General features: G+C 51.5%; 15 protein-coding genes across 15 annotated transcripts; 7 read left to right on the top strand and 8 right to left on the bottom strand.

Annotated features, from left to right (window-relative positions):
* Positions 1-335: 335 nt before the first annotated feature.
* N7462_003004 (60S ribosomal protein uL11) lies at positions 336-917 on the bottom strand (the record flags this gene model as incomplete). Its single annotated transcript, XM_057074730.1, has 3 exons — positions 875-917; positions 420-815; positions 336-379 (listed from the first exon to the last, which is right to left on the bottom strand). Coding segments are annotated over exons 1-3 (444 nt in total), but the record flags the coding sequence as incomplete, so codon positions are not given.
* Positions 918-1,306: 389 nt separating this feature from the next.
* On the bottom strand, positions 1,307-4,014 carry sec23 (GTPase-activating protein SEC23; the record flags this gene model as incomplete). Its single annotated transcript, XM_057074731.1, has 7 exons — positions 1,307-1,331; positions 1,410-1,603; positions 1,666-2,763; positions 2,830-3,306; positions 3,368-3,662; positions 3,721-3,851; positions 3,922-4,014. The coding sequence occupies 7 exons, from the start codon at positions 4,012-4,014 to the stop codon at positions 1,307-1,309; spliced, it is 2,313 nt and encodes a 770-aa protein (XP_056934236.1).
* Positions 4,015-4,718: 704 nt separating this feature from the next.
* N7462_003006 (DNA primase subunit PRI2) lies at positions 4,719-6,340 on the bottom strand (the record flags this gene model as incomplete). Its single annotated transcript, XM_057074732.1, has 3 exons — positions 4,719-5,486; positions 5,549-6,099; positions 6,151-6,340. The coding sequence occupies 3 exons, from the start codon at positions 6,338-6,340 to the stop codon at positions 4,719-4,721; spliced, it is 1,509 nt and encodes a 502-aa protein (XP_056934237.1).
* A 635-nt stretch (positions 6,341-6,975) lies between these two features.
* Positions 6,976-7,808, top strand: N7462_003007 (adenylate kinase ADK2; the record flags this gene model as incomplete). Its single annotated transcript, XM_057074733.1, has 2 exons — positions 6,976-7,488; positions 7,551-7,808. 2 exons carry the CDS (start codon positions 6,976-6,978, stop codon positions 7,806-7,808), a joined length of 771 nt encoding a protein of 256 aa, XP_056934238.1.
* Positions 7,809-8,122: 314 nt separating this feature from the next.
* On the bottom strand, positions 8,123-9,067 carry N7462_003008 (thermonuclease family protein; the record flags this gene model as incomplete). Its single annotated transcript, XM_057074734.1, has 1 exon — positions 8,123-9,067. The coding sequence occupies one exon, from the start codon at positions 9,065-9,067 to the stop codon at positions 8,123-8,125; it is 945 nt and encodes a 314-aa protein (XP_056934239.1).
* Positions 9,068-9,611: 544 nt separating this feature from the next.
* On the bottom strand, positions 9,612-10,829 carry N7462_003009 (putative peroxisomal carrier protein; the record flags this gene model as incomplete). The annotated part of the gene is made up of 4 exons (XM_057074735.1): positions 9,612-9,735; positions 9,801-10,038; positions 10,094-10,638; positions 10,726-10,829. The coding sequence occupies 4 exons, from the start codon at positions 10,827-10,829 to the stop codon at positions 9,612-9,614; spliced, it is 1,011 nt and encodes a 336-aa protein (XP_056934240.1).
* Positions 10,830-11,435: 606 nt separating this feature from the next.
* On the top strand, positions 11,436-14,169 carry N7462_003010 (calpain-like protease PalBory; the record flags this gene model as incomplete). The annotated part of the gene is made up of 4 exons (XM_057074736.1): positions 11,436-11,486; positions 11,555-11,907; positions 11,978-12,209; positions 12,265-14,169. 4 exons carry the CDS (start codon positions 11,436-11,438, stop codon positions 14,167-14,169), a joined length of 2,541 nt encoding a protein of 846 aa, XP_056934241.1.
* A 1,281-nt stretch (positions 14,170-15,450) lies between these two features.
* Positions 15,451-15,765, top strand: N7462_003011 (uncharacterized protein; the record flags this gene model as incomplete). The annotated part of the gene is made up of 1 exon (XM_057074737.1): positions 15,451-15,765. One exon carries the CDS (start codon positions 15,451-15,453, stop codon positions 15,763-15,765), a length of 315 nt encoding a protein of 104 aa, XP_056934242.1.
* A 129-nt stretch (positions 15,766-15,894) lies between these two features.
* On the bottom strand, positions 15,895-16,149 carry N7462_003012 (uncharacterized protein; the record flags this gene model as incomplete). Its single annotated transcript, XM_057074738.1, has 1 exon — positions 15,895-16,149. One exon carries the CDS (start codon positions 16,147-16,149, stop codon positions 15,895-15,897), a length of 255 nt encoding a protein of 84 aa, XP_056934243.1.
* Positions 16,150-16,731: 582 nt separating this feature from the next.
* Positions 16,732-18,179, top strand: N7462_003013 (uncharacterized protein; the record flags this gene model as incomplete). The annotated part of the gene is made up of 4 exons (XM_057074739.1): positions 16,732-16,834; positions 16,896-16,993; positions 17,075-17,202; positions 17,264-18,179. The coding sequence occupies 4 exons, from the start codon at positions 16,732-16,734 to the stop codon at positions 18,177-18,179; spliced, it is 1,245 nt and encodes a 414-aa protein (XP_056934244.1).
* Positions 18,180-18,480: 301 nt separating this feature from the next.
* N7462_003014 (uncharacterized protein) lies at positions 18,481-18,861 on the top strand (the record flags this gene model as incomplete). The annotated part of the gene is made up of 1 exon (XM_057074740.1): positions 18,481-18,861. The coding sequence occupies one exon, from the start codon at positions 18,481-18,483 to the stop codon at positions 18,859-18,861; it is 381 nt and encodes a 126-aa protein (XP_056934245.1).
* Positions 18,862-19,375: 514 nt separating this feature from the next.
* On the top strand, positions 19,376-19,774 carry N7462_003015 (uncharacterized protein; the record flags this gene model as incomplete). The annotated part of the gene is made up of 1 exon (XM_057074741.1): positions 19,376-19,774. One exon carries the CDS (start codon positions 19,376-19,378, stop codon positions 19,772-19,774), a length of 399 nt encoding a protein of 132 aa, XP_056934246.1.
* A 459-nt stretch (positions 19,775-20,233) lies between these two features.
* N7462_003016 (uncharacterized protein) lies at positions 20,234-20,557 on the bottom strand (the record flags this gene model as incomplete). Its single annotated transcript, XM_057074742.1, has 1 exon — positions 20,234-20,557. One exon carries the CDS (start codon positions 20,555-20,557, stop codon positions 20,234-20,236), a length of 324 nt encoding a protein of 107 aa, XP_056934247.1.
* Positions 20,558-20,751: 194 nt separating this feature from the next.
* Positions 20,752-22,094, top strand: N7462_003017 (NAD-dependent epimerase/dehydratase family protein; the record flags this gene model as incomplete). The annotated part of the gene is made up of 3 exons (XM_057074743.1): positions 20,752-20,797; positions 20,887-21,048; positions 21,145-22,094. 3 exons carry the CDS (start codon positions 20,752-20,754, stop codon positions 22,092-22,094), a joined length of 1,158 nt encoding a protein of 385 aa, XP_056934248.1.
* A 1,322-nt stretch (positions 22,095-23,416) lies between these two features.
* N7462_003018 (DNA topoisomerase 1) lies at positions 23,417-26,524 on the bottom strand (the record flags this gene model as incomplete). The annotated part of the gene is made up of 6 exons (XM_057074744.1): positions 23,417-23,551; positions 23,611-24,060; positions 24,120-24,359; positions 24,420-25,931; positions 26,018-26,238; positions 26,470-26,524. The coding sequence occupies 6 exons, from the start codon at positions 26,522-26,524 to the stop codon at positions 23,417-23,419; spliced, it is 2,613 nt and encodes an 870-aa protein (XP_056934249.1).
* Positions 26,525-27,041: the final 517 nt, after the last annotated feature.

The following is a 27,041-nucleotide window of genomic DNA, read 5'->3' on the forward strand; positions in this document are numbered from 1 at the left end:
GAGATGGGATGAATGGAGAGAATCTATACAACCAAGGAGAAGAAATGCGAGAGTGGTCCAATTGTTCATTCGAACACTCGCATTCGAGCGAAGAAAAAAAAAAACGTGGAAGGTATCAGGTCATGACTCATGAACATAGTTTTTGCTTTTGGTGTTGAAGCAACATTCGTATTCTGCAACTAGCTCCGCGTTTCAGCAGACATTTTCGCCGTTACAAAAACAGATCGCCACCTCCTCTTTTTGTTCAAGAGAGAGTAATTTACTCCTCAGGAACTGGATTGCTCGTTAGAAACTGCTTCAATGACCTTGTAAAATCATAGTTCGAAAAACATACCGTCAATCTCGCCAGCCTTGATATCGTCGGAGACGTCCTTGGGGGCTGCGGCCATCGACCTGGCAGCCGACGGAGAAAGCAGTACCGAGGATCTCAAGAACGGTACCACGGAGCTCCTTGGCCATGGAGCGGGCGCGCATCTGGCGGGCAATCTCGACAATCTCATCGAAGGGGATGGACTTGGAGTGCTTGATGTTCTTCTCCTTCTTGCGGTCACGCGGGGGCTCCTTAAGGGCCTTGATGACCAGGGAAGAGGCAGAGGGAACAACCGAGACGGCGGCCTGACGGTTCTGGATGGTGAGCTTGACAGTCACACGGAGACCCTTCCAGTCACCAGTGTTCTTGGCAATGTCTTCACCGATCTTCTTGGGAGACAGACCGAGGGGACCAATCTTGGGAGCCAGCGCGGACTGGGCGCCGACTTCACCACCAGTCACACGCAGGTGAATGATCTTCACCTCATTGGGGTCGAACTTGGGAGCTAATCAGTAGAACGAGGTCAGCAGCCATTGTAGAATTGACCCAGGCGATGATACTTACGCATGGCTAGTGCGAAAGGTAGTCGATCTGCCTTGGGTTGTCGAAGGGGTGGATGAAGGAAGAAAGAAAACTTTCAGACGGATTTATTGAAAGTCTTCGCGAGGCCCAGGAGACCCACATTGAAGACTAGTGTAAGCGAGTGACCCGATTGAGTAACAGGGCACAGCCCTCTACCCAATCACGTGACATTCTCAAACCTAGCCTGTTCGGGTATCGTGTTGATTCGACGAGCCGTCTTCACCGGCCCAAGGAGTGAAATCCGTAGTCCGGAAGCTAAAGATCGAGAGACATGGGCGCCTTGGTATCAATCCATTCAATCTACTACTATGTTGCATAAATAAAAAGAAGCTAAATCACCGCTAAAGATACACAAGACCCGAGGGGTCGATGTAGGACCGCCCTTTGCTCTCATGGCTTATTATCTCGTTACAATTAGCTGGTACCGGATACCGCCAGCCTGGAAGGTGAATGTCAGTAAATGGAACATAATTTGGGATTAAAAAACTTTAGAATTTTGAATAACGCAGTGACTTACTTCATCAGGTGATCCATAAAGGTTTGCAGGGAGACATCATCAGTGAAGATGGTCTGCGACGACACACCACCACCGTAACCGCCACTAGTATGAGTGGTAGATGGGTTTAGTTTGGACAGAAGGAAACGGGCTTGAGAGCCACCGGCATCACAAACAATAAAACGGGGTAGGGGGAAACGGTCGGCAATAAGTTCCTGCAGGATACGATTAGTTCCAAAAATGTCGAAATGATCCGGTCAAAAAGTAGAAAACGAACCCTAGCATCCTCTTTAGGTTGCTCGAGCAAAGCCTTGAGGTTCTCGTAGCCCTCCTGTTCCTGGTAACCAGCTTTTCGCCATTCGGCAATTGTCTCACCGTGGAAAATAAGGATATGGAAAAAGGTATCGAGAAGGAGAATATGTGCGGGCTGGATAGAAGCAGAGTCCAGCAATACAGGTTGGCCGCCCTCCACTTCCAATGAGTAGGAATCCAGGGTGGGCTGAATCATGACCAACGAATCACCGGCATCCTCATGATTTAGCACATGACGGTAGAATGCAGTCTCATCGGGTGAGTTGTTAAAGACCTGCAAGAACTGGCTTCGTCGCAGATGGAACATGAACTGAGGATAGAGTGTGAAGTTCTTCTCCAATCGGAATGATGTTGGGTCATCCTTACGGTAGTCGGCAAACCGTGAGCAGAGTCTGATCAACATGCGATCCACCCAGCGGAGGACGTCGGGCCCATCATCGACTTCAGCCTTGAAGACTGCAATACGGGCCATGAGCACAGCAGCAGCTTCTTGGTCAAATGACTGGGCGAGCGTGGGGTCACCTGCGGGTCCGCTGAGTGGTCGAGCGGTGGTGGTGACTCGCAGGTGATAATGCCCAGAGGAGTGTTGGTAGTATGTCAAGAATTGCATCATACCGCGTTGAGGACCAGGCTGCACGGCGGCCGGGCCACCTTGGTTGGCAATTTCGAAGTAAACACCATAGCTGGAGGACGGGTCGATACCGCACATCTTCCATGCACAAGTGTTGCCAATGCCACATTCTGTTTCACCAACTGAGCTCGACTTCTTGTTCAAGGAAATTGCGTGACCAATGAGACCAGTAACCTTCAACTCCTTGGTTGTTAGGACTTCGAGAGATGCGTTGAAGCCCATCAGAAGATTATCATTAGCATCCTTGTCAAATACGCGGACGAAAGATTGCTTGAATTGCGATGAAGTGAAGCTGTCTGTAAGGAGCATATGGCCTCCAGTATAGTTGGAGAGATTCTTCATCTCCAGAAGACCGACCTGGTCAAGACAACCGGCGAAAATATCGACGATGTGTCCATTGTTGGCAGCGCGCTTCGCGAGGGCATCATAGAACTATATCTGGTCAGTAACGTAAAGAGGCTATAAGTATCAAAAAACGCCGGGCACCGAGGACAGTACCTTCACAGCTTTCTTGTAATACTTGATATTATCGCGATCAATATCGTGGTGCGAACGAATCGGCTCCTTCAGCTCCGGGGAAACGACGTGGCCAGGTCCCTCAGTCGGCGCACCGCTAATGAAGGTCATGATACGACCACCAGCATTCTGGAAGGAGGTCTCCAACAGACCGACGGCGACACTCAAGGCAACTCCGGTGCAGCGCAGAGGGCGCTTATCGTTGGCCACGGGCCAGGGGTCACGTTGCAATTGCTCGAGAATATTGGTGATCTGGAACTCAGCCTGCTGGACAGGAAGGAGGAAGCGAGCTGCGGGGCCGAGGGGAGGGCGCTGGGGCTGCTGCTGAGCGGGAACGCCTGGGCGTATGCCGGACGCAAGACCCAGCATCTCCTGCACTTGCTTGGCGTTATAGTCCTTGTTACCTCGGAAGACATAGGACTTGGCGCACTCGGGGTAACCGAGCTCGTGTACTTGAGTCTAAAGCTGTCATTAGCATGAAATTCCTCCAGCCGCAAGGGGGATTTTCGCAGGCCCATACCATAGTGCCGAAGGTAATCAGACCAACCAGCGCATTGGGCGGCAGCAGAGACAAGCTCATGACAAGCGAGTCTTTGAGCGCCTGCAGGCTGTCCTCCTCCTGACAGGTATCGACAACATAGACAAAGATGGGGGGTGCCGGGGCGGGGCGGGCCAATTGATACTCGATCGTGGTGCTCTGCGGGTGGAGCTCAGGAGGTATTGTGTTCTCCGTGATATCCTTATAGTGAGGCGGAAGGGGGTTTCGCATCAAACAGAAAGGGCAGATCCAGATCTTAGCGCGGGTGTCGACGGTGCTAGCCTATAGTGAGCTTCACCGCAAGATCCCGGGGAGTGGAAACATGGGGAACGTACGCATATGGGTTGAGAACGGCCCGGCAGGGTTGCTTGCAGGTAACGGGCTCATATTGCAGCAATGGGGAGTCAGGCTTCTCCTTAAGAGGCGTGTAAACGGCTGCAATGGGAACGACTAGCCGAGAAGCTTCCTATTTCCAAGTTTAGCGGAGGGCGCAACGCCGAGGGACATAGAGGGCGCGGCTCAATCCATCGACGCACCATACGAGAGCTCGGGAAAGTATTCCAGCTGAGCCTGATACCATCCCGGTCTTCCACATCGCTCCATTGATCCTTCAGCGCTTCGTAGTCCATCGTGGCGGTTGACGTTCGAGGTCTCGAGGGCCGTTGTTGACAAGGGGAGGAAGAGGGGCGTAATGGAGCGAATCCAGTCGCAGGGACACCGCTCAATCTAACGACTCCAAAGAGCTTTCTAGTCAAAGGAACCACACCTGAGCACAACCCTGTCCCAAAATCAAAGACCCCGAAGTCAGCTGGGGGGAGAGGTTCAACGATAAGATGAGGAGTATGTTGTGTGAGGATGCCGGCTCCCCATTAAGGCCAGGTTGCAGCGCTAGTGGTCGCTGCCGCTGGCCGTACCCAAACACCGATAAAATCTCGGCGCCTTTTCCCTTTTCTTCCTCTTCTTCATATTTCTTCCACGCCGACTTCAAACACATTACTATCGACAGCTTCGGTCATTTCAATTGATGAAGCTGTTTTCGCGTCGAGCGAAGATCGACTTGACCCCCTGCTGGGCACCTGGTCTTGAAAGGTCATTCTGATCCTTCTGGATAAACTGGGAATCAGCTGCGGTCACAGACTTCTCCCTTGATTATTATTTGTATTTCTATCTAGTTTGGATAATTGGATATACCATTTTGCCATTATGATCTGAAAACTACCTAAATACCATCTGCAATTGTACAATCATATGCCCTTAAGAACGCCTCCTGGCCCTTGAACTCGCCTCGCACGGGATGGGCCGACATAACATCATGAAAACTTTCACGTGAAATTCAAGTCTGTCCCCGAGGAGGAGCTTTGGCCAACTGCTTGAGTAAGTAGCTTCGCTTGAAGTAGGTGTTTGGGTGGACGATTGTGTCCAGATCTGCTTGGCTCCATGTCCCATCCTCTTTGACCTTCTTGATCTCTGTCTTGTGGGACCACTCGAAGACTCGGTTGCACGCAATGTGATATCGTTGTTTGCCCACATCCTCACGGACTCCACGAAGCACCTCTTTGTCGTGAACACCCGTAGACTGGAGCAATCCGACGAGGTTGTCCACAGAGTAATGACGGTACGGACATCCGTGGGTTTGCCCAATACCGACATTGTTATCACCAAGGATCTTCTGGCATGAGTAAGGAGGATAGCCTCGGCCACGACGGTTCACATCACCACCCACATCTCCATAGGCGTGGCGGATATTATACTTATATTGTGAGTTAAACTCGTCGTCCGTCTTGCCCTTGAAGGACTGGCGCCAGAAGAGAATACACTCTTCCAGCGAGAGGCCGATACCCTTCAAGAAAAGCGTGTACTGGAGACGCCCAAAGTGCTTCAGATGGTTGTTTTTGCGCAGGTTCGTGTGTAAGCTCCGCATGCACAGAGGGAAGTGTTGGGATAATGAGTCAATGGAGCTGGCAGTGATGGCAGCCCCATCCACATGACCCTCGCCTTCAGAGTAAACAGATTCCGCACTGCCAAAATTTTTAGAAAGGTGGTTCAGAATGGGAGTGAGGCGATCATCCTCATCCAGTCGAGGTAACGCTCGGCTTGTGAGCTTGATTCTGTCAGTCATGTGCATCTCGAATAGATCTCGAATAGATTTGAGTCAAGACATACCTCCAATGAACGCTCCAGACGAGCAGTGAACTCCGCCATGATCATGCTGAGCTGCTCCCGACCAGGAACATAGGCTTTGCCTCGCTTCATGAACACGGACCGTCGCTCGACCAGTTCAGGAACCTTTTCCCAGTCGACCTTATACCATGTCTCCTCGTCTACCCGTCGTAATCCCGGAGTGGCACCCGCCAGATTTTCTGCATTTTCGTTTCGCTCCTCCTCGCTCACAGCCTCCCAATCGAGGCTCAGGCTTTCAATGAAGGCACGCCTTTCTCTCGAGTCATCCCGTTCGAAGCGAAATCGGAATAGCATAGTCTCAGCGCGTGCAAACCGCCTGCGGAGATCTTCCGTGGCGGAGAAAGCCAGACGAAGGATGAAGTGCGAGTAATGATCCTTCTGTCTTTCAAGCCTCAAGCGAGGATCTGAGGCACCATTTGGAGAAGAGGTATTGGCGGAGAGAGGGAGGAATTTCTGGAGAAGAGGCGTGATGTGGGTTGCCGTCTCCGCGGGGGATTTGTTGCGATAGGAGCATGCTTCGATTTCGGCCAGAACTGGGTTACTCTTATTAGATGGCTTTTAGCAAAGATTGGAGAGACACAAACCCTTCAGCCTGTCGATAGCCCATTGCTCAAACTGCTCGAGTGTAATCTCGGCTGTAGGTGGCGTGTCATACAGATTCAGACGATGCGGATAGTCCTGCTGCTTGTATGTCGGTGTAGCGAACTGTCTCTTTTTATGATCGATAGTTGCCCTGCGTTTGGGGTCAATCCGATGCACATCTTGTCGAATCATGGTGTCGTTTGCGCAGGTTTGCGACCTGTAGATGTTGCCAGAGTTCGGTCTGAAGTTATGTCTAAGATTCCCCGATATCACTAAATTGAGCGACGCGACGCGCGCCCGCGCGCGCGAGGAGCCAGTCACGTGATACAATGAAATCTTTTGGCCTGGCGAGTCAGGCCATCTACGAAGAGGGTTTCGACGCATGTGAGAGCAGTGCAAGTGCCGAGTCCCCTCCAATCGATCCCACCCGGTCTGTAATCACCCCGTGGGCTGCTTGCGCTGCTTGCCTCGAGCATCATCGCAAGGTAGCGGGCCTGCAGCTATTAGACCAATTTCCCTTTCCCTCGGAGCTCTCACCTCACCGGGGGCCGAAGAAAGAACCCGCAAAAGCACCCCACAGAACTCGGGAATTATCAATGCGCTAGACGACGCTGCTTATATCGAGTCTCTTCCGATATTTACTCGTGCGGCAAACGTTAGCCATAAAGCGCATATATATCGTCGCGTTCTTCCTTTGCGACAGCTTGAATCCCCGCCCCACCCCTTGTCCTCCGCAAACTCTCCACAAAACTTTCCAGGAACCGCCTTCGGAGATTATTTGATATCGGAGAATCAATATCCAGACCGCGACAAGACATCACCCCAGCATGTCGCATACCACCAAGCAGCTGAAGAAGGCGGCGCGCATCATTCTCATCGGTGCTCCAGGGGTAGGAAAGGGAACGCAGTCAGAGAGACTCCTCGCCCGCTTTCCGCAGCTAGCTTCCATCAGCTCCGGGGACCTTTTACGGGAGAATGTGCGCCGGAGGACACCGTTAGGTGAGTTGCATGAGATTCTTTTCCTGAATAATAGCACGACAAAGAGCATTGGGCTGATAGAAGAGACAGGCCTCGAAGCCGAGGCTGCAATGCAGTCCGGCAATCTCGTTCCAGATTCAATGATTCTCAGTCTTATTTCTTCCGAGCTGAAATCCAAGGGCTGGCTCCCTCCGTCGTCTTCTCTCTCGGAAACATCTTCTACATCCCCAGCACCCTCATCACCAGTATCTACCGACTCGGTTCCTTCATTATCCTCCTCCGCCTCCTTCATCCTCGACGGCTTCCCGCGCACCGCTGCCCAAGCCACCAGCCTCGACACCATAGTCCCCGTGAACTTCGTCGTACATCTCCTCACACCCCCTCAGTCATTCTTTCTCGCATTGCATCCCGCTGGGTTCATGAGCCTTCAGGCCGGGTCTATAACACAGATTTCAACGCGCCGAAAGTCCCCGGGAAGGACGATATCACAGGCGAACCCTTAACCCAAAGAGAGGATGACTCGATTGATACCTGGAAGCAACGACTACAGAAGTTCGAAGAGACCAGCCGAGCTCTCCTCCAGCACTACGACCGTCGTGGTAGCCTTTGGCGTGTCGAGGGCAACTCGAGCGACGAGATTTCTCCTCAGTTATTCGCAGAGGTTGAGCGGCGGTTCTGCTAGAACGACCCGCCCACTCTATTGGCATGTATACATATTCCTAATTGGGCTGCATTACACTTGGCGCATGCTCCACAGTAATGGACCGTGCCTTGGACCCTTGCTATATCCCAATAATTTTGGGCCCAGGGCGCGATATCAACTCTAGCGTTTGTATAGCATTTGCCGTTTGGTGTACTATATTCATATCATCAGGCTCAGAAATAAATTCCAAATTTCGAGACATCGATGCATCTCGTCCACGTATGTAGTCGTATCATCTTATCATGCAAATAGTGAACCACGCGACATGTCCATCAGAACCTTGGAAAGGTCCATCACTTTGATTTCCCTCCATTGTCCGCGAGGTCACCCATACCCATTCGGGTCTTGTATTCCCTTGGACTCTCCCAATTTGACCCAACGCGGCGGTAGTCTTTCCACAGGCCTTTAGACCGCGCTTTCGCCCACCATTCAGCACGGCGGTACTTCTGCTCCATGACCTTGCCTCCGAATTCCGCGCCCATTTTTGCTTCATAGACCGTTGCCAGACCCCGCTTCAGCATTTCAAATGAGACATCACGCCGACGGAAAGGCGGGAAATCGAACGCGCGCCGGACGTATACACTCGCGACCACGCGCTGATACTGGTCCTGACGGTAAACGGAGGCCCGCACTCGGCGGTTTTGTAGGTAGGATATGAGCCACTCGTGGGCTTCGCGGGCGAATGGTTGCTCGGGACGACCGAAGTGCGCGAGTTCAGGGGCGTCTATGCCAGCTAGACGAATGTGGATCTGGATCACGGAGGGAACAGTTAGATACACGCCGAAGTCTGGACGAAAACAAAGAGCCATGCGACGGGGGAGGATACAAACAGTCTTGTCCTTCAGCTCCTTTTTGGTCGTTGGGACCTTCTTCCAGGGTAACCAGCCCCATCCAACAAGCCGGCCACCGGGAGTGTGGTATATCCTGAAGTTGTCGCCATCGCCAACGCTGGTCACTTGACCAAAGACGGTCCTACGTCGGAGAAAGGAAGGCGATATGCTAGTGGCATCAGGGAAACGGCGTAAATACTGGCGATGAAGGCGCACAGCGAGGAGAATGCCACTCGTTAAAACAACCGTTGAAATGAGAGTTCGTGATTCTGTAAAGGCGGCCCAGTCGAGAGGGAAGCTGGGGTTGTTTGTTGCGGATGTGGGGCGCGAGGAGTCAGGGCTGGGTTTGCACTCCGGGGGTTGTTTATCGTCATTGCTCGACTCGGATCTCCATGGCGGCCATCGCATGACTGACCATGCCCCTGCTGGGTAGCAGGATACGAGGTGGGCGCGGGTGAGCGGTTGGGTAGAAGTGGTCGGGGAAGAGAGGTCGCTCCGCCGCGGAAGCTCGAGATGCCGCGGAAGCTCGAGATGCCGCAGGCGATCGTTGCCGCAGGCGATCGTTGCCGCAGATACACGCAGGAGTGTCTATACTTGTGGTCCACATCTTTCATCAAGGGTGTGGAAACACCACTTTTCAGAGTTATTTGATACAGTAAATTTCCTGGTGAAATAATTGCTTCAAACATTCAATTTGCGGACCGAGACATATTTGCGACCGATCGTTTATGTACAAGTCTATCTCCAAAATCCAGCGTTAGAAACACAAGCGTTTCTATTGCATCAGGCGGCTTCTAAGAACAAAGAGCCAGAAGATGTCTAAACTGTTTAAGAGAATCGCGAAGCGAGAAAGAAGAAAAAGAGACCATCACGCTGTAAGAAAGACAAATAGAAAGTTCTCAAGAAAAACGAGGGGGGTAACAGGTGAAATACGCGGGCATTAGCAGGGGGTTTATTTCAGGGTTGCGGGCATGCTGGCTTGGGCCTTTGACGCAGCAACGTCAACGGCCTTTCGCAGCTTCTCTTTCTTGATACGCTGGAGATAGGCAAATAGAAGGATGAAAAGGAGCTCCATCCTGAGAAATAGTCAGTAAAGCAAATCAATCCTAAACGAAACCCATGCAAGAGCAGCGAAACTTACCTTTCCTTGGTCATCATTAGAAGACCCTGTACCAAAAGGCCTTTCATGATCTGCGGACCGATGCCCTTGAAGAGGGAAAGAACACCTTCATTCTCAATAATATATTTCATGACCTCACCGAATGTTTTGAAAGGCTTGCCCTTGCGACTGGGCGGGGGACGAGACTGCAGACCAACCTTGGCGACGATCAGAGGTTGAGTCGCGATGGTGGCCAGAGCTTTGGACATCGCACCAAGGACTATAACATGAATTAGCGGGGACCATACATCAACATGCAGACAAGATCTACTCACAGAAGGCCTCCCATGGCTTTAGGTTGTTCTTGCCCGGGAAAAAGACGTCCTTCAGTCGCTGATAAGCTCCATAAGTGATGGCGGGGTTGACAACCAAAATCAAGCTGGCTTTCAGGCCGCGCCACAGGCCGGACCAGCCATCTTCACTCTCCACGACCTCCCGGCCAGTCTCAATGAGGCCCTTCTTCTCTCCCTTGGGTTGGGTTTGCTGCCGGGTGGTGACCACGGCCACCGGGATGGTGAAGATCTGGGCCACGGCACCCGCAACAGCGCCAAGAGACAGCTCGATGGCCGTACCTGGGGGCTTCGGGGTCTTGTGGGAGGCCATATAGAGGGTTCGGACAACGCTGTACCAGTAAAAGTACGCGAAATTGGTGGAGGCGACACCCAGCAGCGAGCCCATCATTCCAGAGTACAGTCCGCTCACGCCCTCTTTTTCCACGATCTTGGTGATTGCATCAATGGTCGAATCATAGTGGTCAACTCCCTCTTCTGTTTCCTGGCCTTTGGTTTGCTTGACCTGGACTTGCAATTTCGTCTTGACCCTATCGCGAAGAAAATGTCGTTAGCATTTGCTTCCAACTTCGCGTGATGCGGAATGGCTCCATCCGGTGGGCCGGGATGATTCTCACAGATCCAGCGGGTATACCATCGCATTTGCCAACACGGCGCCCGTTGCACCCGCAACGGCGCTGCCCCATGGAGAGAGGCGTACAGGCTTCGATTGGCCGGTCATGATGTAGATTGATTGAACAGATGCAAGACGACGCCCGACAGGAAGTAAGAAAAAGGCGATCAGACGAGGCGTGTGAAAGGGGAAGCCGGAGCGGGGCCTCGAAACGACGTTTGCTCCGAAGACGGCGGGACCAAGGGCAGATGACCAGCAAGAAGGAGAGACTCGAGACTCGATCAGGAACTCGTAGAAGATCTCCAGCACCTCGACAGGGTCATACTAACCGGTGCCACCCGAACAGAAAACGACCGAGCTCGATAGCCGGAAACACAAGCAAAAGCACCTCGGCGCGGCGGTCAGTATTGCGAGCCGAGGTTCACAGCCCGACTACTCGGCCTGGCTTAGGTCATCGCGCGCGCTTGACCGGAGCTACACAACAGATTTCCCCAGGATGGGCGAGATGCCAATGGCTCGGGATTGGACGATAATCTACTGAAAGATATATCCCGAAAAGCTCTGGCCCATCGGAATTGGTTCGGCGGTGCGGCTGCCCATGGACATCGAGACGGAGGTTGCGGGGCTCGGCGCCAATCCAACGTGCGGCTGCCAACCTGTTCTCCAGCCGACCGGGTTTCACTGCGACAGTTTGAGGAACCCCAATTACAAGCCATGTCGAGACTCCATGGCGCCACACAGCAGTCGCATATTTCACAGGCGCTGGTAAGGCCTGCTCCCCATATCTTCCCCAGATTCTCGCAGATGGTTCGGGTGGGCTAATCGGCAGTTAGCGAGCCGAAGGGGCAATCGCCTCCGCGACCTCTCAGAAGGCGGCACTGGCGGCAGCCATAGATGCCGCCGAATCTTACATGAAAGCCCTTCGTCTGGCCTCTTCAGATGACAAGAAACAACTCGATTCCAAATGCAAGGAGCTCCTGACCCGCGCGGAACGGATTAAGACTGCCGCGGACTGGCAGTCTGTAGCCCGCCAGAACACAATTATCAGCCTACGGGCCCCCACATCCAAGCGCAAGCTCACAACTCGTGAGCAGATCATTGTGCTAGAAGGGGCTAAGCTGAATGGTTTCATCTTTCCCCCATGGCAACGGCCCCCAGAGGCAGCTGAATTCGACAAGTCATTCATGTACGTGGAGGGTTCATGTGGTCTTGACGTGGTGTTGTTTTCTAGTTATTCTGACAATTTGCCTAAAAAGCGACTCGCCCGATTTGCATCTTTCAGAGTGCCAGACTAAAATTTTTGCGGGATGGAAGCGCCCATCTGATTTGCTACATGCGAGAAACGCGGCAAACGAGACCCAAGATGCCGTCCAGCCGGTCATGTCCGTAACAGGGACGACCGACCTCGTCCAAGATGTCCTGACGGATTGTTCAGTAATAGCCAGTCTTTGTGCTGCTACTTCGCGATCAGAACGCGGTCTCGGTAGGGTATGTATAGAACCTTGATGATTTACAGAATGTGAAGATTGACCGGCCAATCTAGCATGCTGCACCGGTTATGTATCCTTCCGAGCAGAATGGCGAAGAACCGTCTCTATCATTATCAGGCAAATATGTATTTTCGTTCTATTTCAATGGGTCCTTTCGGAAGGTAGTTATCGATGACAGGCTGCCATCATCCAACACGAAACGATCACTCCATGTGATCGATCGCAACAATCCCAATTTTCTGTGGCCAGCCCTGGTTGAAAAGGCGTACTTGAAAGTCCGCGGAGGGTATGATTTCCCCGGAAGCAATTCTGGGACGGACCTTTGGGTACTGACGGGCTGGATTCCCGAGCAACTTTTCCTCCACAATGAGGATGCTACCTCCGAGCAGATCTGGGGTCGTCTATATCGACCGTTCTCCTGCGGCGATGTGGTGCTGACCATTGGAACTGGCAAGCTGACTGAGCGGGAACAACGAGAGTTGGGCTTGGTCAGCGAGCACGATTATGCTATCTTGGACATGAAGGAAAACAACGGCCGTCGTCAATTCCTGTTGAAGAATCCTTGGGCTGGGGCCGAGCCAACCATCATACAGAGCAGCGACTCGGCGTTGCAAGACCCGTCCAGTCCGCCATCACCTCTATCACCAGGAATTTTTTGGATGGACTGCGAGCAGGTCTTCCAGAACTATGAGAATCTCTATCTCAACTGGAACCCTGGCCTCTTCAAATTTCGTGAAGACATTCATTTTACCTGGGATCTCTCGCAAGGCGGTGTCATGGCTGGTTGCTTTGTCAAGAACCCCCAATTTTCGGTCTACAGTGAGACCGGAGGAACCGTGTGGCTTTTACTTGGCAAACATTTCAAAACAGACCATCTCCAGTACCTCAAGAGTCAAAATGGGGAATTGGGCTTTATTAGCATTTATATCTTTGAAGCAGGTGGCAAACGAGTATCTCTGAGTGACGGAGCGCTCCACCGTGGACCCTATGTGGACTCTCCCAACACGCTGATGCGACTCGAACTACCCCCAAGAACAACCTACACGGCAGTGATCTCGGAACAGTCTCTCCCGTTACTAAGCCAAAATTTTACACTCTCGGCACTCTCGATGGCCGAGGTATCACTGGCGCCCTCAAGAGATAAACACTTGTGTTTAAATAAAGTAACTGGTTCATGGACAGCTTTAACTGCGGGCGGGAATGCCGAGTCAGCGAGATATTCTTCCAATCCCCAGTTCAGTCTTCAAGTCTCCGAGAAAACAGACGTGTCTATTTTGCTCGAGTCGAGCGAAGCCGAACTTGCAACTCACGTAAAACTTTTCTGGTCTAATGGCCAACGAATCGCGAGAGTGCGGAGTCGAGATATTATCGCCGACAGTGGTGACTACCGCCGGGGATGTGCTCTTGCCGAGACATCGTCACTTGATAAGGGGGTTTATACAATCATCTGCTCTACGTTTTCCCCGGATCAGCTTGGTCGGTTCACGCTCTGGATTTCATCTTCGATCCCTTGCGTCATACAGCCATTGGCTGGTGAGTCGGCAGGCCGCCGTATCACCCGGTCCAGTGTCGGAGTTCTCACACCGGGACAAGACCGGATGCTTGCTCCTCTCAAGGTGCCTCGACTCACACGGATCAAGCTTATCGCGAAGAACAAGCTGTCTGTGATCGGAACACGTCCTGTCGCCCCGTCGCCGGTGCTCATGACCGTGGAGTTAGGCCAGGGGCCGTACAAGGAGACTCTCGCTACTTCCGAAGATGGTGCCCACTGTGATGCTGTATCAGGGGTGCGGGTAGAAGACTTTGATTTGTCGCCAAATCCAGACTCGTACGGCAAGGTGTGGATTGTTCTCGAACGCATTGGCGGGCCTGGTGGGCAGGTAGAAGATCACTTCGAGGTCGAGGCTCTCGCTGAAGAACGAGTCGAGATTGGCGAGTGGATTGTGGAAGATCCGTGAATTAAATCGATGTATACCCGGCATACTACCGCTTTTTCTGGTGAGAATGCAGTAGCGACAAGATGTCCTAGATACCCATTACTGTTCCATTCCTTTTCACATCTGCCAAGTTTTGTATTCATCCTTCACTCCCACAAGGCGGCCCTTGAGGACCTCGGCTTGTCAGCCTGTTCAATCTTGTCTGTTTTCGTACCGTTTTTTGGTCGATTGGGGTAGGACTATTGAGGTTTGCAATGGCGCTCGTAGACCCATTCCACCCAACCAAGGCAGTCTCGCGCAATGGTTTGTTCTCAATACCCCTACAGCATCCACAAACGGCCCAAATGATATACATGTCCACGATGCAGGGGGCCCACAAAAGCTTACCTGGGCTCCCGCTGCCCACAAGGCAGTGCGTGTCCTGCTGCTTCCGTGCGCTTCGCGCTGTGGGTACGAGAGCCGACTAATGTCCTTCCATATCATTGAGACGTCTATTGCTTGAAGTTTTCTATGGAGAGAAAAAAAAGTGGGTGAAAATAATGACACCCGCTCTAGAGAGAGCGTCATTTGACCAGAAAACATCACTCTCCCACGACTCAGTCTATACAACTACCAGACATGTTCAGTTGACTTGATGTGATTGATTCAGATTCCTTCCCATTATTCTTCTTGACCTCTGGCACTTACGAATTTCACTCGGTCTCGGTCTCGGCACCAATAATCTGCATACCCAGGATCGCTGGCTGCGTCTCATGGTTGGATATGGTTAAGGACTCCGCGACCGGCAGTGGGGGCGGCCGCTTTCCAAGCCCGATCTACACCCAATTCTTTACAAGTGCTTACGCCCCTTCACGTTTACCTGAGGGGCACCTTTTGCATCCCTTCCTATCGGGGGCCGTTTTGCCACTGAGCGGGCGTTTCACGTCAGGTGGATAATTAGGATCACGGACTAGCTTGGAATCTTGGAATTTGGGCCCTCTGATCAGGCGATTTGGTGGCGCTCGCATTGATATTGCTTGCTATATTCGGTATGGCTGAGGGCTTGGCAGGCACCATGTGGACGGCAATGAAAGCACAGCCCGAATCTGCCCTGGGCGCTAACACGCTAGTCACAGATTGGCGTGCTCTGTCTGCAGAATCCAGCGTCAATGTATCCGATCAACATTAGGAAGCAGTGCTGGTGGGGCGAAATGGTCGTGCTTTAGGGGTTCTGAGCAGCATGATCACCCTTTAAGATCCCCTTCGTTGCTGGCACCCCCATTTCGCCCGGAAAGCTGCTCGCTTCATCCTGGGACCCTCAGAATGGTGCATCCACGACTATGGTGGGCTCCACTAGCTCTCACGACTCTGCTTTGGACCGCTCCAACTGTTGCATCCGACGACAGGAATTGCTATAATCCCGATGGCTCTCAAGCCGCGGACGACGTGCCCTGCACATCCGACGACACGACCTTCTGTTGCAACAAGAAGGATCTGTGCATGTCTAATGGATTATGCTATATGCAGCGCAACTCCGGGCTCGCTCTATCGCGCGCGAGCTGCACCGACCAGAGCTGGGATTCATGTGATGACTACAAATACTGCTGTGAGTTATGCTGCAGCCCCGGCTTGCCTTAATTGTTTGGCATAATCCGCGCCGCTAATTTGGTGTTTCTTCGAAGTCTCACTCAATAAAGACTCTGGGTTTCCAATTGTGGCCGCCAATTATGATGGCAATTCAACGGTCCACTGTTGTGGTATAGCTTCTTATGACAATGGCACAGTGACCTGCAAATTGGGTGAGGTCACTGTGCCAGTTGGCACCGCTATTCCGGACGTCGCCGGCCTTGCAGAGACATCAACCTCCTCCACAAATTCGACCAGTACCTCAAACACAACCGATACCAGTTCCGGCTCATCGCCATCATCGTCATCATCGTCCTTCTCCTCGTCCTCGTCATGCTCCTCATCAACCTCTCCATTGTCGTCATTGTCATCAAATTCCTCTAATGATTTGGCCATTGGCGCAGGTGTCGGAGTACCGCTAGGAGTCATTTCACTCGCCTCAATAATATGGGCATTGTGGGAGCGCCGGGGTCGGCGGAAAGCCCTGTCACAACAATTACCAAATGGACCAGAGTCCACCACGCAGCCAGCCGGGTATCGAGCCCGATTTGTCGAGTTGGGAGCTCCAACTCTGTCTGAGATGAGCACTGAAGGAGATCAAAAAAATACATATTCAAGTCATAAATAGGATGGCCACATTCTGCTGCACTTTTTGGAGTATACGGTTAGTACGGCGTACATGGTTCAGAGCCACGTGAGCGAAGCCTCGATATAAGTTTCTCATACGGTTTGCTGGGTATCACATATATATCAATTTCGGTCAAATAGAGAATAATAAATCCAGTGTGCCTCGAACAAGCTTCGTACAAGGCGAAGAAGTAAGCCACCTATACTCCGTAAGCAAGGTAGCTCCTGCGCGATAAGAGGTTGGCCTTTATCGCCCGCTCTCCGCACGGGCGGTGGGAACCCCCGACCTCTCCAAACGTCATCTGCTCATGCGGTCCTCTCCTACAACTTCTTCCCGCAACAATCTCTACGATGGCGAACACCATTCCCGCTGAGCTGCGATCTGCTGATATCGGGCGTTTCGCCATTCGAGCTGCCCAGATCGAGAAAGTGAAGCCGGTAGTAGCCTACTGGTGTGAGTACCTACCCATCCCCCACTTCAGAGCACTCGCGCTGACCACATGCGCATGCGAAAGGCAATTTTCATATCGTGAACCAGATTATCGAGCGAGGACTGCACTCGGACGATGAAATAAAAACTTATACCACCAACTTGGTGGAAAAGCTGGAACAGGTCCGTTACATGTGTTCCCCTCTCCCCGCTTGTGAGCGCTTGCGACTTTCCGATTTCTGATGCATGGCGCTGGAAACATAGTTCAAAAGTGAAAACCCCGAGAATGAAACAGTTACAGACAATGTTGCAGCGAATGCATACGTTGAGCAGTTCGCATTGGAGGTTTTCAATCGTGCCGAGGCAGCCATGACCGCGAACAAGGTCACCAAGTGAGCAAACCCGCAATTCAACCTTCATACTTCAACAAACCTCACACTCATGCGTTTCCAGACAAACAGTCGACACATTCCAAGCTGCCGCTACGTTCCTTGAGCTATGCCAGGTCTGGGGAGATCTTGATCCGGAGATCGCCGGCCGAATCAAATTCGCTAAGTACCATGCTCTTCGAATTGTGAAAGCTATCAAGGCTGGCGAGGATCCCAATGCGAGCAACCCAGCACCAAAGGAGACGGAAGATGTTTCTGTCGCAGATCCGGACGTACAGGCGTTTGATGAGTCCGTGGCAGCCCAGGCTTCGAGGCCACGACAGCCCTCGGTGGAGGAAATCCCAGACGAGGCGGACCGGCTTGGACGGCAGATGGCTTATCAATCCAATATTGACGAGTCATTACATCCATCTCGAACATCATCTATTCCACCAACCGCAAACACAGCTCCGCCTGAGATTCCTTCCGTCCCACGCAATGCGCCTGGCTCACCGGGCCAGATTATGGACCTAGATCAGCCGCATGGGGGTGAACTGGAGCTTCCATCCACCCCATCCCGGATTGGGGATGTTGCGAGAAGCCCAGCGGCAGTTCCAGATCTCCCTGACACTCCTGGATCTTCAATTCTTCACACAACCCACGCCCCACACCACTCTAATGCCTTCCAGTCGTTCCCGCCTCCAGCTGCTGCCAGCCCATCGATTGCAGCACCAGATCCAGCCTCCTTTTACGACCCATCCAGTGCAAGCGCCCACATTTCTCCGCCGGCAGCTCCTTCTTCCATTCCGTCTACCACTGCCCCTGCTCCTGTTGTCCCTGTACCCTCAGCCCCAAGTCAATCCTCACATGGGGTGGATGACCAATCAATTTCCCTAGCGCAAAAGCATGCGCGGTGGGCAGTCTCTGCTCTAACTTTCGATGATGTGGACACAGCAATTAAGGAATTGAGGAATTCTCTACGATATCTAGGTGCAGAATGAAAAGCTGTATGAGTGAAAGGAGTCTGAGAATTCCATAGCATCAATTATGCGTCTAATAGTATGCACATATTTCATGTTTTAGTTTCTTAATATAGAGTGATGTATGGTCTATAAAATTCGAACGTGAGAGCTAAGAATGGCCTCCAGGGGGCTGCTGAACTGCCTTGGTTCTCCCAGTTCTCTCACTTTTCGCACACCATCACCTGCCCGTGATACTTGTTTATCCAAACAAGTTGATCCAGCTCATCCCGTCTTCTCTTGTTCATACTAGTCCTTTCCCCATATGAAATCACCAGACACAATGACTCCTCATCTACGTTCAAAGCTTGACAGCAACAACAGCAGGGGCAGCAGTTCTATTGAAGACACCGCAGACCACCTCCTGGCAGCGCTCAAAGATGGTCAGCTTACAGTCAAGAGCAAACTCTACGAGTTCTGCAATGCGTTCGACCTCAAAGATACATATTGGAAGGCTTTCTACGACGAACTAGCGGAGAAAGTTTGCAGTTCATCCTCATGGACTGGCATGAAAGACGTCAAAAAGCGAAGTCTGGTGGCCGAGTCGTTCATCGAACAGGTTGGCCCTAAGTACTGGGGTCTCGCCAATCGGAAGAAATACCTTCAGGAGAAGTATCTGCAAGAGGGTACAGTCAGTACATACCCTCGCCATAGGAAGTCGTGAGTGCTTTGTTTAAAATGTACTATTGGCTCACCTACAGAGTCGCTCTGCTCACGACCACGATGGCATTTAGACTGATCCGGGCTGTTGACTTACTCATCGAAAAGAAGGCTAAAATCACTCGCGATTCAATTGCAAAAGAGGTAGGGTTCCCTAATTTAGTGGTCATACCTTCCGGTCGTCTTCATCGTGGTGTTTTTACTAAAAGGTCCAGATGTCTTCGAATACTCCGACTCCGGTCACTAGTGACACTGAAGAGCCCTCAGCTCCGAGCAGGAAGAGAAAGTTGACAGAGAGTGTTACTACACCAGGGGTGCAATTGGACTCAAACGTACCAATTAGGTCGCGAACAAGGATTGCCACTATTTGTCACGATCAAGTCGATAGCCTAGAGAGGTCACCTTCAAATGGTAAGAGACCTGCTTGCTCGAACAACAACTGAGGGTCACCACGGGCTAATATTGTAGCATCAGAGAGCATGCCTCCTTTCTCGGGCATGGAGAGCCGATCACGGAAAATGAGACGGATGGCTCAGACTACCCACTTTATGGTTCGGCGCGACAAACTTTCAGCTCCCCGAGGAGCCGTGATCGTAACGTTCGAAACTCTAAAGAAGTGCGCTGGGACAGATGAATTCCTTGACGCGATAGAACGGGCATCGCGGTTTTCCAAGTGTAACGAGAACGAGGATCAAGACAAGGATGAGGCTCCGCGATGCACGGGTGCAGTGGTCGGTTTGCGCTGGTCTGGAATGTGGTTTGAAGTCCGCCGTGGCTCGAATGACCTTGAATCGCTCGGAGACCAAATTCGCCAAGCATGGGTCGCGAAGCGCGATGGATTGCTGAATTCCATCCTGCAGTTTGTCATCGATGTGCATCTGAGGATCGATCAAATTGAGAAGCCATCTGAAGCATGAGTTTTTGAAATTGAAAAATAGAGTATGGAGGAGTGGCTTGCGGACGCTTCAGAAGAGATGGGGCATGTCCAGATGTACAGGCGCTGCACGTCCTTATCAACATCAATTCGATCTCTATTTAGTTTGGTAGTGACCCCAGGTTAGATCTCCGAGACCTTCCTCAAAAGACCAAGACAACAAATTCTTAAGGCTATCATCAAATGTTTGGGTCCGGGCAGATCCCATTCATCCCAGTTCCATGGGGCCGCAGGGCCACCAGCCAGGGCGCTCCGACGTCACCAGTGCATCCCTGCGGGTTGAATCGCCCGAATCAGCGAGCCGTGTTGGCAAGATGTCTCCACAATAAACCCACTTAGTCCGACGACTATAGATCAACGGCGTCGCTAGAACGGAGGGGCTTGGCAGGGGAGGGCGGCGAAAATGAGGATTGCGATCTTCCCGAATTTTCTAGCGACGCAATTAGTAGCCCGCGGTGGACTCGGTGGACTCGGTGGACTCAAAATGGAGGCCAACTGGGTTCAACAGGCTCAGAAGGGCTTCGAATGGGGGAGGGGTCCCTCGGGATGATTGTTTGGTCGGAGACTCGTGCTCGGGGTGGACCGCGGGATACCCAGGTTGTTGGGTTTTTGGTTTGTACGCTGTACTCTGTACTTTGTACGCGCACGGAGTACAAGGGTCAAAGAGCACGGCGTTCTCCGTCTGTATAGCGTAGAGTGGGTAGTGGAGGAGTGGAGGTGGAGGGAGGTGGAGGAGGAAGAATTTCAAATGTTGGAGATTTTGCATGGTTTGGCGCGAAAGTTGAGTTCGGGCTGATGACCTTCATTCGTGCCTCTTTCTCCCTTTCCCCCCTCCTGCAATCCTACAACTCTACATCTTCCCTCACCCCCTTTCTTCTGCTTTTGTTATCCCCTCTATTCTTGCGGGGCGCAATTGCAATCCCTCACCAAAAATATCAAAATCAAAAAAGAGCCGTCACGATGACCGACGCTAAAAAGCCCGCCGTCTTGATCATTGGTGGTCTCGGTGCGTATCCCCCCCGCCCCCTCTGCTCGCCAAACACTCGCCAAATACTTGCGATGAAGTGTCACTAACCAAACTCCGCATCTGACTAGGCTTTATCGGCCGCCACCTCGCGCTCTATATTCATGAGAACAAGTTGGCTTCTGAAGTCCGCATCGTCGATAAGGTTCTGCCGCAGCTGGCCTGGCTGGCTCCCGAATTCGCAGAAGCATGCTCCAAAGAAAAGTTCGTGCAGGCGGACGCAAGTCGTGAACGTAGGTGGACACATGACCATTACTTTCCTGGCGGCAAACCTTTTTGGAGCAGACAGCGAAATGTAAATGCTAACTAATGTCCCTCGGCTATTTCAGAACACCTCCCACGGATTTTCGATCGCGCCAACGGCGAACAATTCGACTACGTGATCAACTGCGGCGGCGAAACACGGCACTCCCAGCCCGACGATGTCTACGAAGCTCGCAGCTGCGGTCTTAGCATCACCCTGGGTAAGGAAGTTGCTAAGCGCGGTATCCCCGCCTATGTCGAATGCTCGACCGCGCATGTCTACAAGAGCGGCTCTTCACCGCGCAAGGAAACCGACAAGCTCCAGCCCTGGCACAAGCTGGCAAAGTGGAAGCTGAAGGCCGCTGAGGAGCTGCTGAAGATCCCCAACCTGCAATATTGCGCTCTCCGTCTGCCCCACGTCTACGGCGCCTATAACCCAGGCTACTTCGCCATGGGTATCTGTCTCGCCCGCGTGCACAAGGAGATGAACCAGGACCTCGAGATGCTGTACACCAAGGATGTCAAGGTGAACACTCTGCATGTCACAGATGCTGCCAGCGCGTTATGGGCCGCTGCCGAATGGCGTGCTAGCAAGGGCAAGCTGGACCCCAACGATGCCTCGCTGCCCGCTATATTCAAGGATTCCAAAACGCCGATCGCATTCAACGTCGTGGATCATAACAACACTGCACAGGAGCATATCACCAATGCCCTAGCTGAGGTCTTCGACCTCAAGGTCACTTTTATCGGCTCACTTGTTTCGCAGCTGGCCAAGATGAACCTGGACGACGTTGTTGACGACATGAACGAGGTCAGCCTGCAGGAATGGGCCGACCTAGTGGAGAAGAGCAAGATCGAGCGACCCGGTCCAATTGGTCCATTTCTGGAGCGTGATGTGCTGAAGGACCAGGATATGTCCATTGACGGCTCCCTTTTTGAGTCAACCGTTGGCTGGAAACCGAAGTATGAGCAGTTTGGCACAGACAGCATCCAGGAGATGGTCGATAGCTACAAGCGTATGGGCTGGTGGCCTTAAAAACGGCTTGTCTATTCTGTTTGCATCATTAGAGAGAATGACGATCGAACTCATGATCTCTTTTCTCTTTCTCTCCATTCTCATACAACCGGCAGCGGTTTCCCTTATATTTAGGCAGTTCTTGTCTCGAACATGCATCATATCGCGTTATGTCCGCCAAAGAAAGCATATCTTATCTCACCATCTCCTACACGAAACGACACCTTGATGATATCTTTCTTTCGCCTTCATTGCCTTCTCCACCTTCCACGTTTCCTATACTTTCTCCTCTTCGAATATCCAGGTTCCTTTTTGATATCACCCAACCCCCTGGGGCCCAAAATCCCAGCTCTGCATCCGATTTTCTCTGTTGTACTAATAATCCTTTCCATTGGGCGGGATTTTTTTTGGATTCATAAGCTTTTTCGATTCGTGCATATATCCTCATTCTACATTCCCTTCTATCATTCTCCCTCGTTTATTCGAGACTGCATCCTTGCATATTGAGCCTGTTTTTCTTCTTTTCGAAATGCTTCTTGGTTCATTTCTTCTCTCTTCTCTTCTCGCCCCCCTGATCAGGCTGGCATCATTGTGCGTACGCTGGCACTCTTTCTGCTTTGTATGTATTTTAGAATTGATGCCCATGCTTGTCAAGTCTACTTCCAAACCCCTCCGCTGTCCCTGTCACGTCACGCAGCAGCACATCCGCAATCTGTAGAATTCGGGGTTCGGTGCACCATTCCACTCTTGTGCGCCCTGTACGATGCTTGCATGCATCTCGTGCAGGTCCCACAAGCCACTGTTCTGTAATTCGCCGTCAACTTTACAAGGGTCTCGAGGACGGGTCGCACGCATGTTACAGTGGTGACTTCAATTACATGGCTACGAGGGTAAATGGTGTATAAAAAGTGAAACAGAGATGATAGAATACATTGTGATCTTCCTCTATAAAAAGGATGGGTTCTAAGTACTGACCACTGAGGAAGCAAAGTCAATACCGTCAATGGATGCGTGGAAGAACGAAGTTGGACGGCTCAAAACAGAATTGTAGATCAAATCACGGAGGGCAATGCAATGCGTCTTGTTTGGTCTTTTGAATGTTGATTTTTGTTCTTGTGTTGTAGATTTTTTTTTCATGAATCCCCGGAGATATGGCATTTGGTCACGTTGAAACCCTTCGTTAGGTGTCCGGTGTTAAATCAAGATTCAGCGAAACTTGAAAGTGAGAATGACTAAACAAGCCTCATGTTCAATGGGAAGGAAAGCTGTTCAAGATACGAAAACGAAGAAAACAGACGATATTGTACGAGAACTGAGAAGGAATCGATATGTAAGCGCTGATCTCAGAACTCCCAGTCCTCCTCGACGGACTTGATTGCCCACTCGAACTTCTCGCGAAGCGCCTTCGAGAAAAACTTCTCGATAGGAACGTTGAACTTCTTGCTGAAGACAACAGTAAGGCGGGGGTCAATATAGTTCTAATGAAATTGGGATTAGTCACTGATACAAAATGATAATTATTATGGGTCAAACTCACGATCTTAGAAGTACCAAGGGCAACCTCCTTGTTGTCTTCCTTGTCTTGTGCCTGCAGTGACATGGTATCGACACGCTGGTCAAGCTTTGCGATATTGGCCTCCAGCTTCTCAACTGTGGGGCCTCTTCCCTCTGCCTCGACCTTGCCAGTCTTATTCTCTTTATTATACTTCTTCTCCGTTTCCTTGACAATCTCCAAACGAGTTTCGAGTTCAGAAACCTTCATCTCTTTCTCGCCTTCAGCAACAAGTTTTTCGTTATCCTTCTCAAACTTCTTCTTAATCTTCTGGGTAAGCTCTTCCAGCAGGAACGCCTGGTGCTCTTTGATCCATTCAGGAGTCAAATCTTCGTCAATGGCGAAGAATGCAGGGCCCTTCTTTTTCTTGAGGTTGGGCTCAAGATCGAGCATCTGCTGTTTCATTCGCCATTTCTGGTAACGAAGCCCCTTGATCTGTAGAGATAATTTAATTAGCTGCATATGACTAAAAAAATCAGAATGTTTGAACATACTCGTTCACCCATCTTCTCCATCTGGCCTGCGTGTGCCGCGCCCACCGTTCGCTTGTGATTACAGAGAATAGCAACTCTGCGGTTAGCGTCGTTGTAGGCCTTAACTTTCTCGGCAATAGTGCCGGAAGCCTTCATTTCTTTAAGCAAGTTGCTCATGGTAAAGGAGGCGTTGTAAGTACGGAACACCTTGGCGGTCAGACCGGGCATGTAGTTCTGCAGATGTTTGTTGAGCGCCGAAGTCTATTATTTATCAGTCAGATCGAAGCTGAAACAAAAATCTAAAACAGAAAGACCACTTACAGTCAACCGATCAAAGACCTCGTCGCCATTCTTCTTCGGCGCTTTCTTGAAGATCTTCAGGTTCTTAAAGACCTGCTGATCAACCTGAACTTCGTCATAGAATCGGATACTATCTTTACCCAAAAAATCGAAGACAACGGTGTTTGGCGGCTTCAAAGTGATATTCTCGTACTTCAATGAGCAGCAACCTACGGTTTCAGCCTCATCTTCGCCCTTCTCATTGCCAGCACGCAGGGCGAACTGATCGATGAGATAGACGGCGGTTGCCTTTTGACGCTCAACCATTAAGTCATGCTTGAGGTTCTTCTGGTAGTCCTTGCGAATCTTGTCGATGTACTTTTTGAGCTCACGAGCCTTCTCAAATTTTTTGAAATCGCTCTGGCCCTTGACATCAGAATTGGCAGCAAGCATGACATATTTGTAGTTGCCGTTGATGTTCTCTTGCCACATAGCTAACCAGGTGCCTTCTTGGTCATGCTTGACCTCTTTCCAGTTGTGTCCGGGTGGAGGTGGTGGAACTGTGGCCTCCTTGCCGATATTGATAGTGATCTGTTCAGGGAGAACACGCGTCTTCACTCGTCCGGTTTTCGGGTGTTCGCCGCGGCCACGGAACAGCGAAGGCGGTTCCACGCGAAAGTTACCAACCTTCTGTTTGCGGCCGTCCCATTGACAGAACATGTAACAAGCTTCCTGTTCATCCTTCTCGGCCTTCAGGCGCTTCTTCTCGGCAGCAGGTAGGTTTCGCTTCTCTTCGCGCTTTGCATCATAATACTCAAAGATTGGCTTGAAGTCGCACTTGGCAAACTCCTTGATGTCAACCTTGTTGCCTTGAGAATCTTTGGCACCACCTGTCTTCTTGAGAATGTCTCTGAAGTCTTGAAAGAAATTCTTCTGGAAAACCGGGTTCTCGACATTGTGAGTGGAGTTGAGCATGCTACCAAAGAAACCGGCAACCTCCTCTGCATCAGGGTGTAGAGTAACAGGAACCCCATTATACTTCAATTTCACATTCTTCGGGAGCGCCTCATAAGGTGGAGGGAATACCACGCCATTATGCTCCAGGGTCGTCCACTTCTTGGTTCCATCGCCCTTAGTGGGGTCATCCCACCAACGATATTCATCATCATCGTTCTCTTCGACATCCTCGCTCTCTGCCTTCACCTTGCCTTTGCTTTTCTTCGGAGTGGTTGATTCAGCTTTGACTTTTTTGATGGTGGTTTTGTCATCAGGAAGTTCCTTCTTGACGCCGTTTGTCTGCTTCTTGGAGGTCGCGGGTTTGGTTTCTTTCTTGACAGCAGAGGGCCTGCGCGCAGCTCGCGCATCCTTCTCGGCCTTCTGCTCAATCTTCTTCTTTTGCGCGGAAAGTTTCCTCTCGATTGGAACATCAGAGTCGGATTCTTCTCCAATCGCAGTTTCGGAAGCCTTGGGCAGCTTTCGGCCGTTCAGGGCAAGGGGAACATCATCGTCTGACTCAGGGTCCTCATGTTTGATCGCGGTCCGGCGACGTTTGCTCTATCGAATGGTCAGTCGTTGAAACCAGAGGCGACATAAATGTCGCACGGGAGAGGTAGGCCATCTTGGGCCAAGGTTGGGCGTACCAAAGGCTGGTCATCTTCGTCGCTACTCTCGGGTTCAGCATATGACTTTTGTTTGTCAATACTGGCCCGAGACTTGCGCTTGCTGATGACACCATGCTTATCCCCATCCTGCATCTCCACGTCCTTATCCTGCACGGGGCCGAATCGCACCGATACACCCGGATCGAGACCGCCGTTCATCGTGGGTGATTTTGCAGTAGACTTGGCTGAAGAGGGCACAGCTAGAAGCGCAGAAGGTCGCATGTTAGATAATCCCAGCATAGTTGGAGGAACGCAAGTAAAGATGCAGGTAAAGCGAGTGAGTTATGATCAAAAAGTAGGGAAGAGGAGCAGACAGGTAGGCAGTAAGTGAAGGGACGATATCGGATGAGGGAGTCGGATGAAAGGTGTCATCGAACAAAATAAGAGCCGAGGGGTGTACATGCTCACGGGGTGACCCGGGAAGAGCTTACCATTGGCGCGGCCGTTGGCGCGCACGAGAGGAATGTCATCCTCTGAGGAGCTCATGATGATGTTTCGAGGTCTGAGGAGAGGATGGTGAGGCTGAAAAAGGAACCGACAAGGTCTGGGGGAGGGAAGGTATCCTCGTGCACCGCCGAGTCGGGCAAATCGAACCGCCTGGAGGAACGATGAAGTCAGGGAAATTCTGACCAATGAACGAGAGAGTCGGCTCTAGCAGAGGATATAAAGGATCAATGATGGCGGAGGGTGGAAGTTCTGAGCGGGAAGAGACTCAGGAGGGGGGAAGAGAACCGCACACCCGGAGTTGAGGAGGGAGGAGGAAGAGGAAGAAGAGGAGGAAGGTTGGGAAGTTTGGGGGGAATGGGAATGGAGAGGGAATGGAATGGAAAACGAGGCCTTGACCTCATTCTGCCTGCCCGCCTGAGGCATCAGCCGCCCTCCGGCCGTCGCTCAGGGCCTGGAGATTCAGGCTCAAGACAGGCATCATTTGATGACTCAGGCGCCAAGGCATTCAAGTGCGCCGAGAGTCGGAATCGCATACCGTAGATGTTTGCCTATTTTG

The sequence above is a fragment of the Penicillium macrosclerotiorum genome (genome assembly GCF_028827735.1).
Source record: "Penicillium macrosclerotiorum strain IBT 26536 chromosome Unknown utg000003l_segment0_segment0, whole genome shotgun sequence".
Lineage (NCBI taxonomy): Eukaryota > Fungi > Ascomycota > Eurotiomycetes > Eurotiales > Aspergillaceae > Penicillium > Penicillium macrosclerotiorum.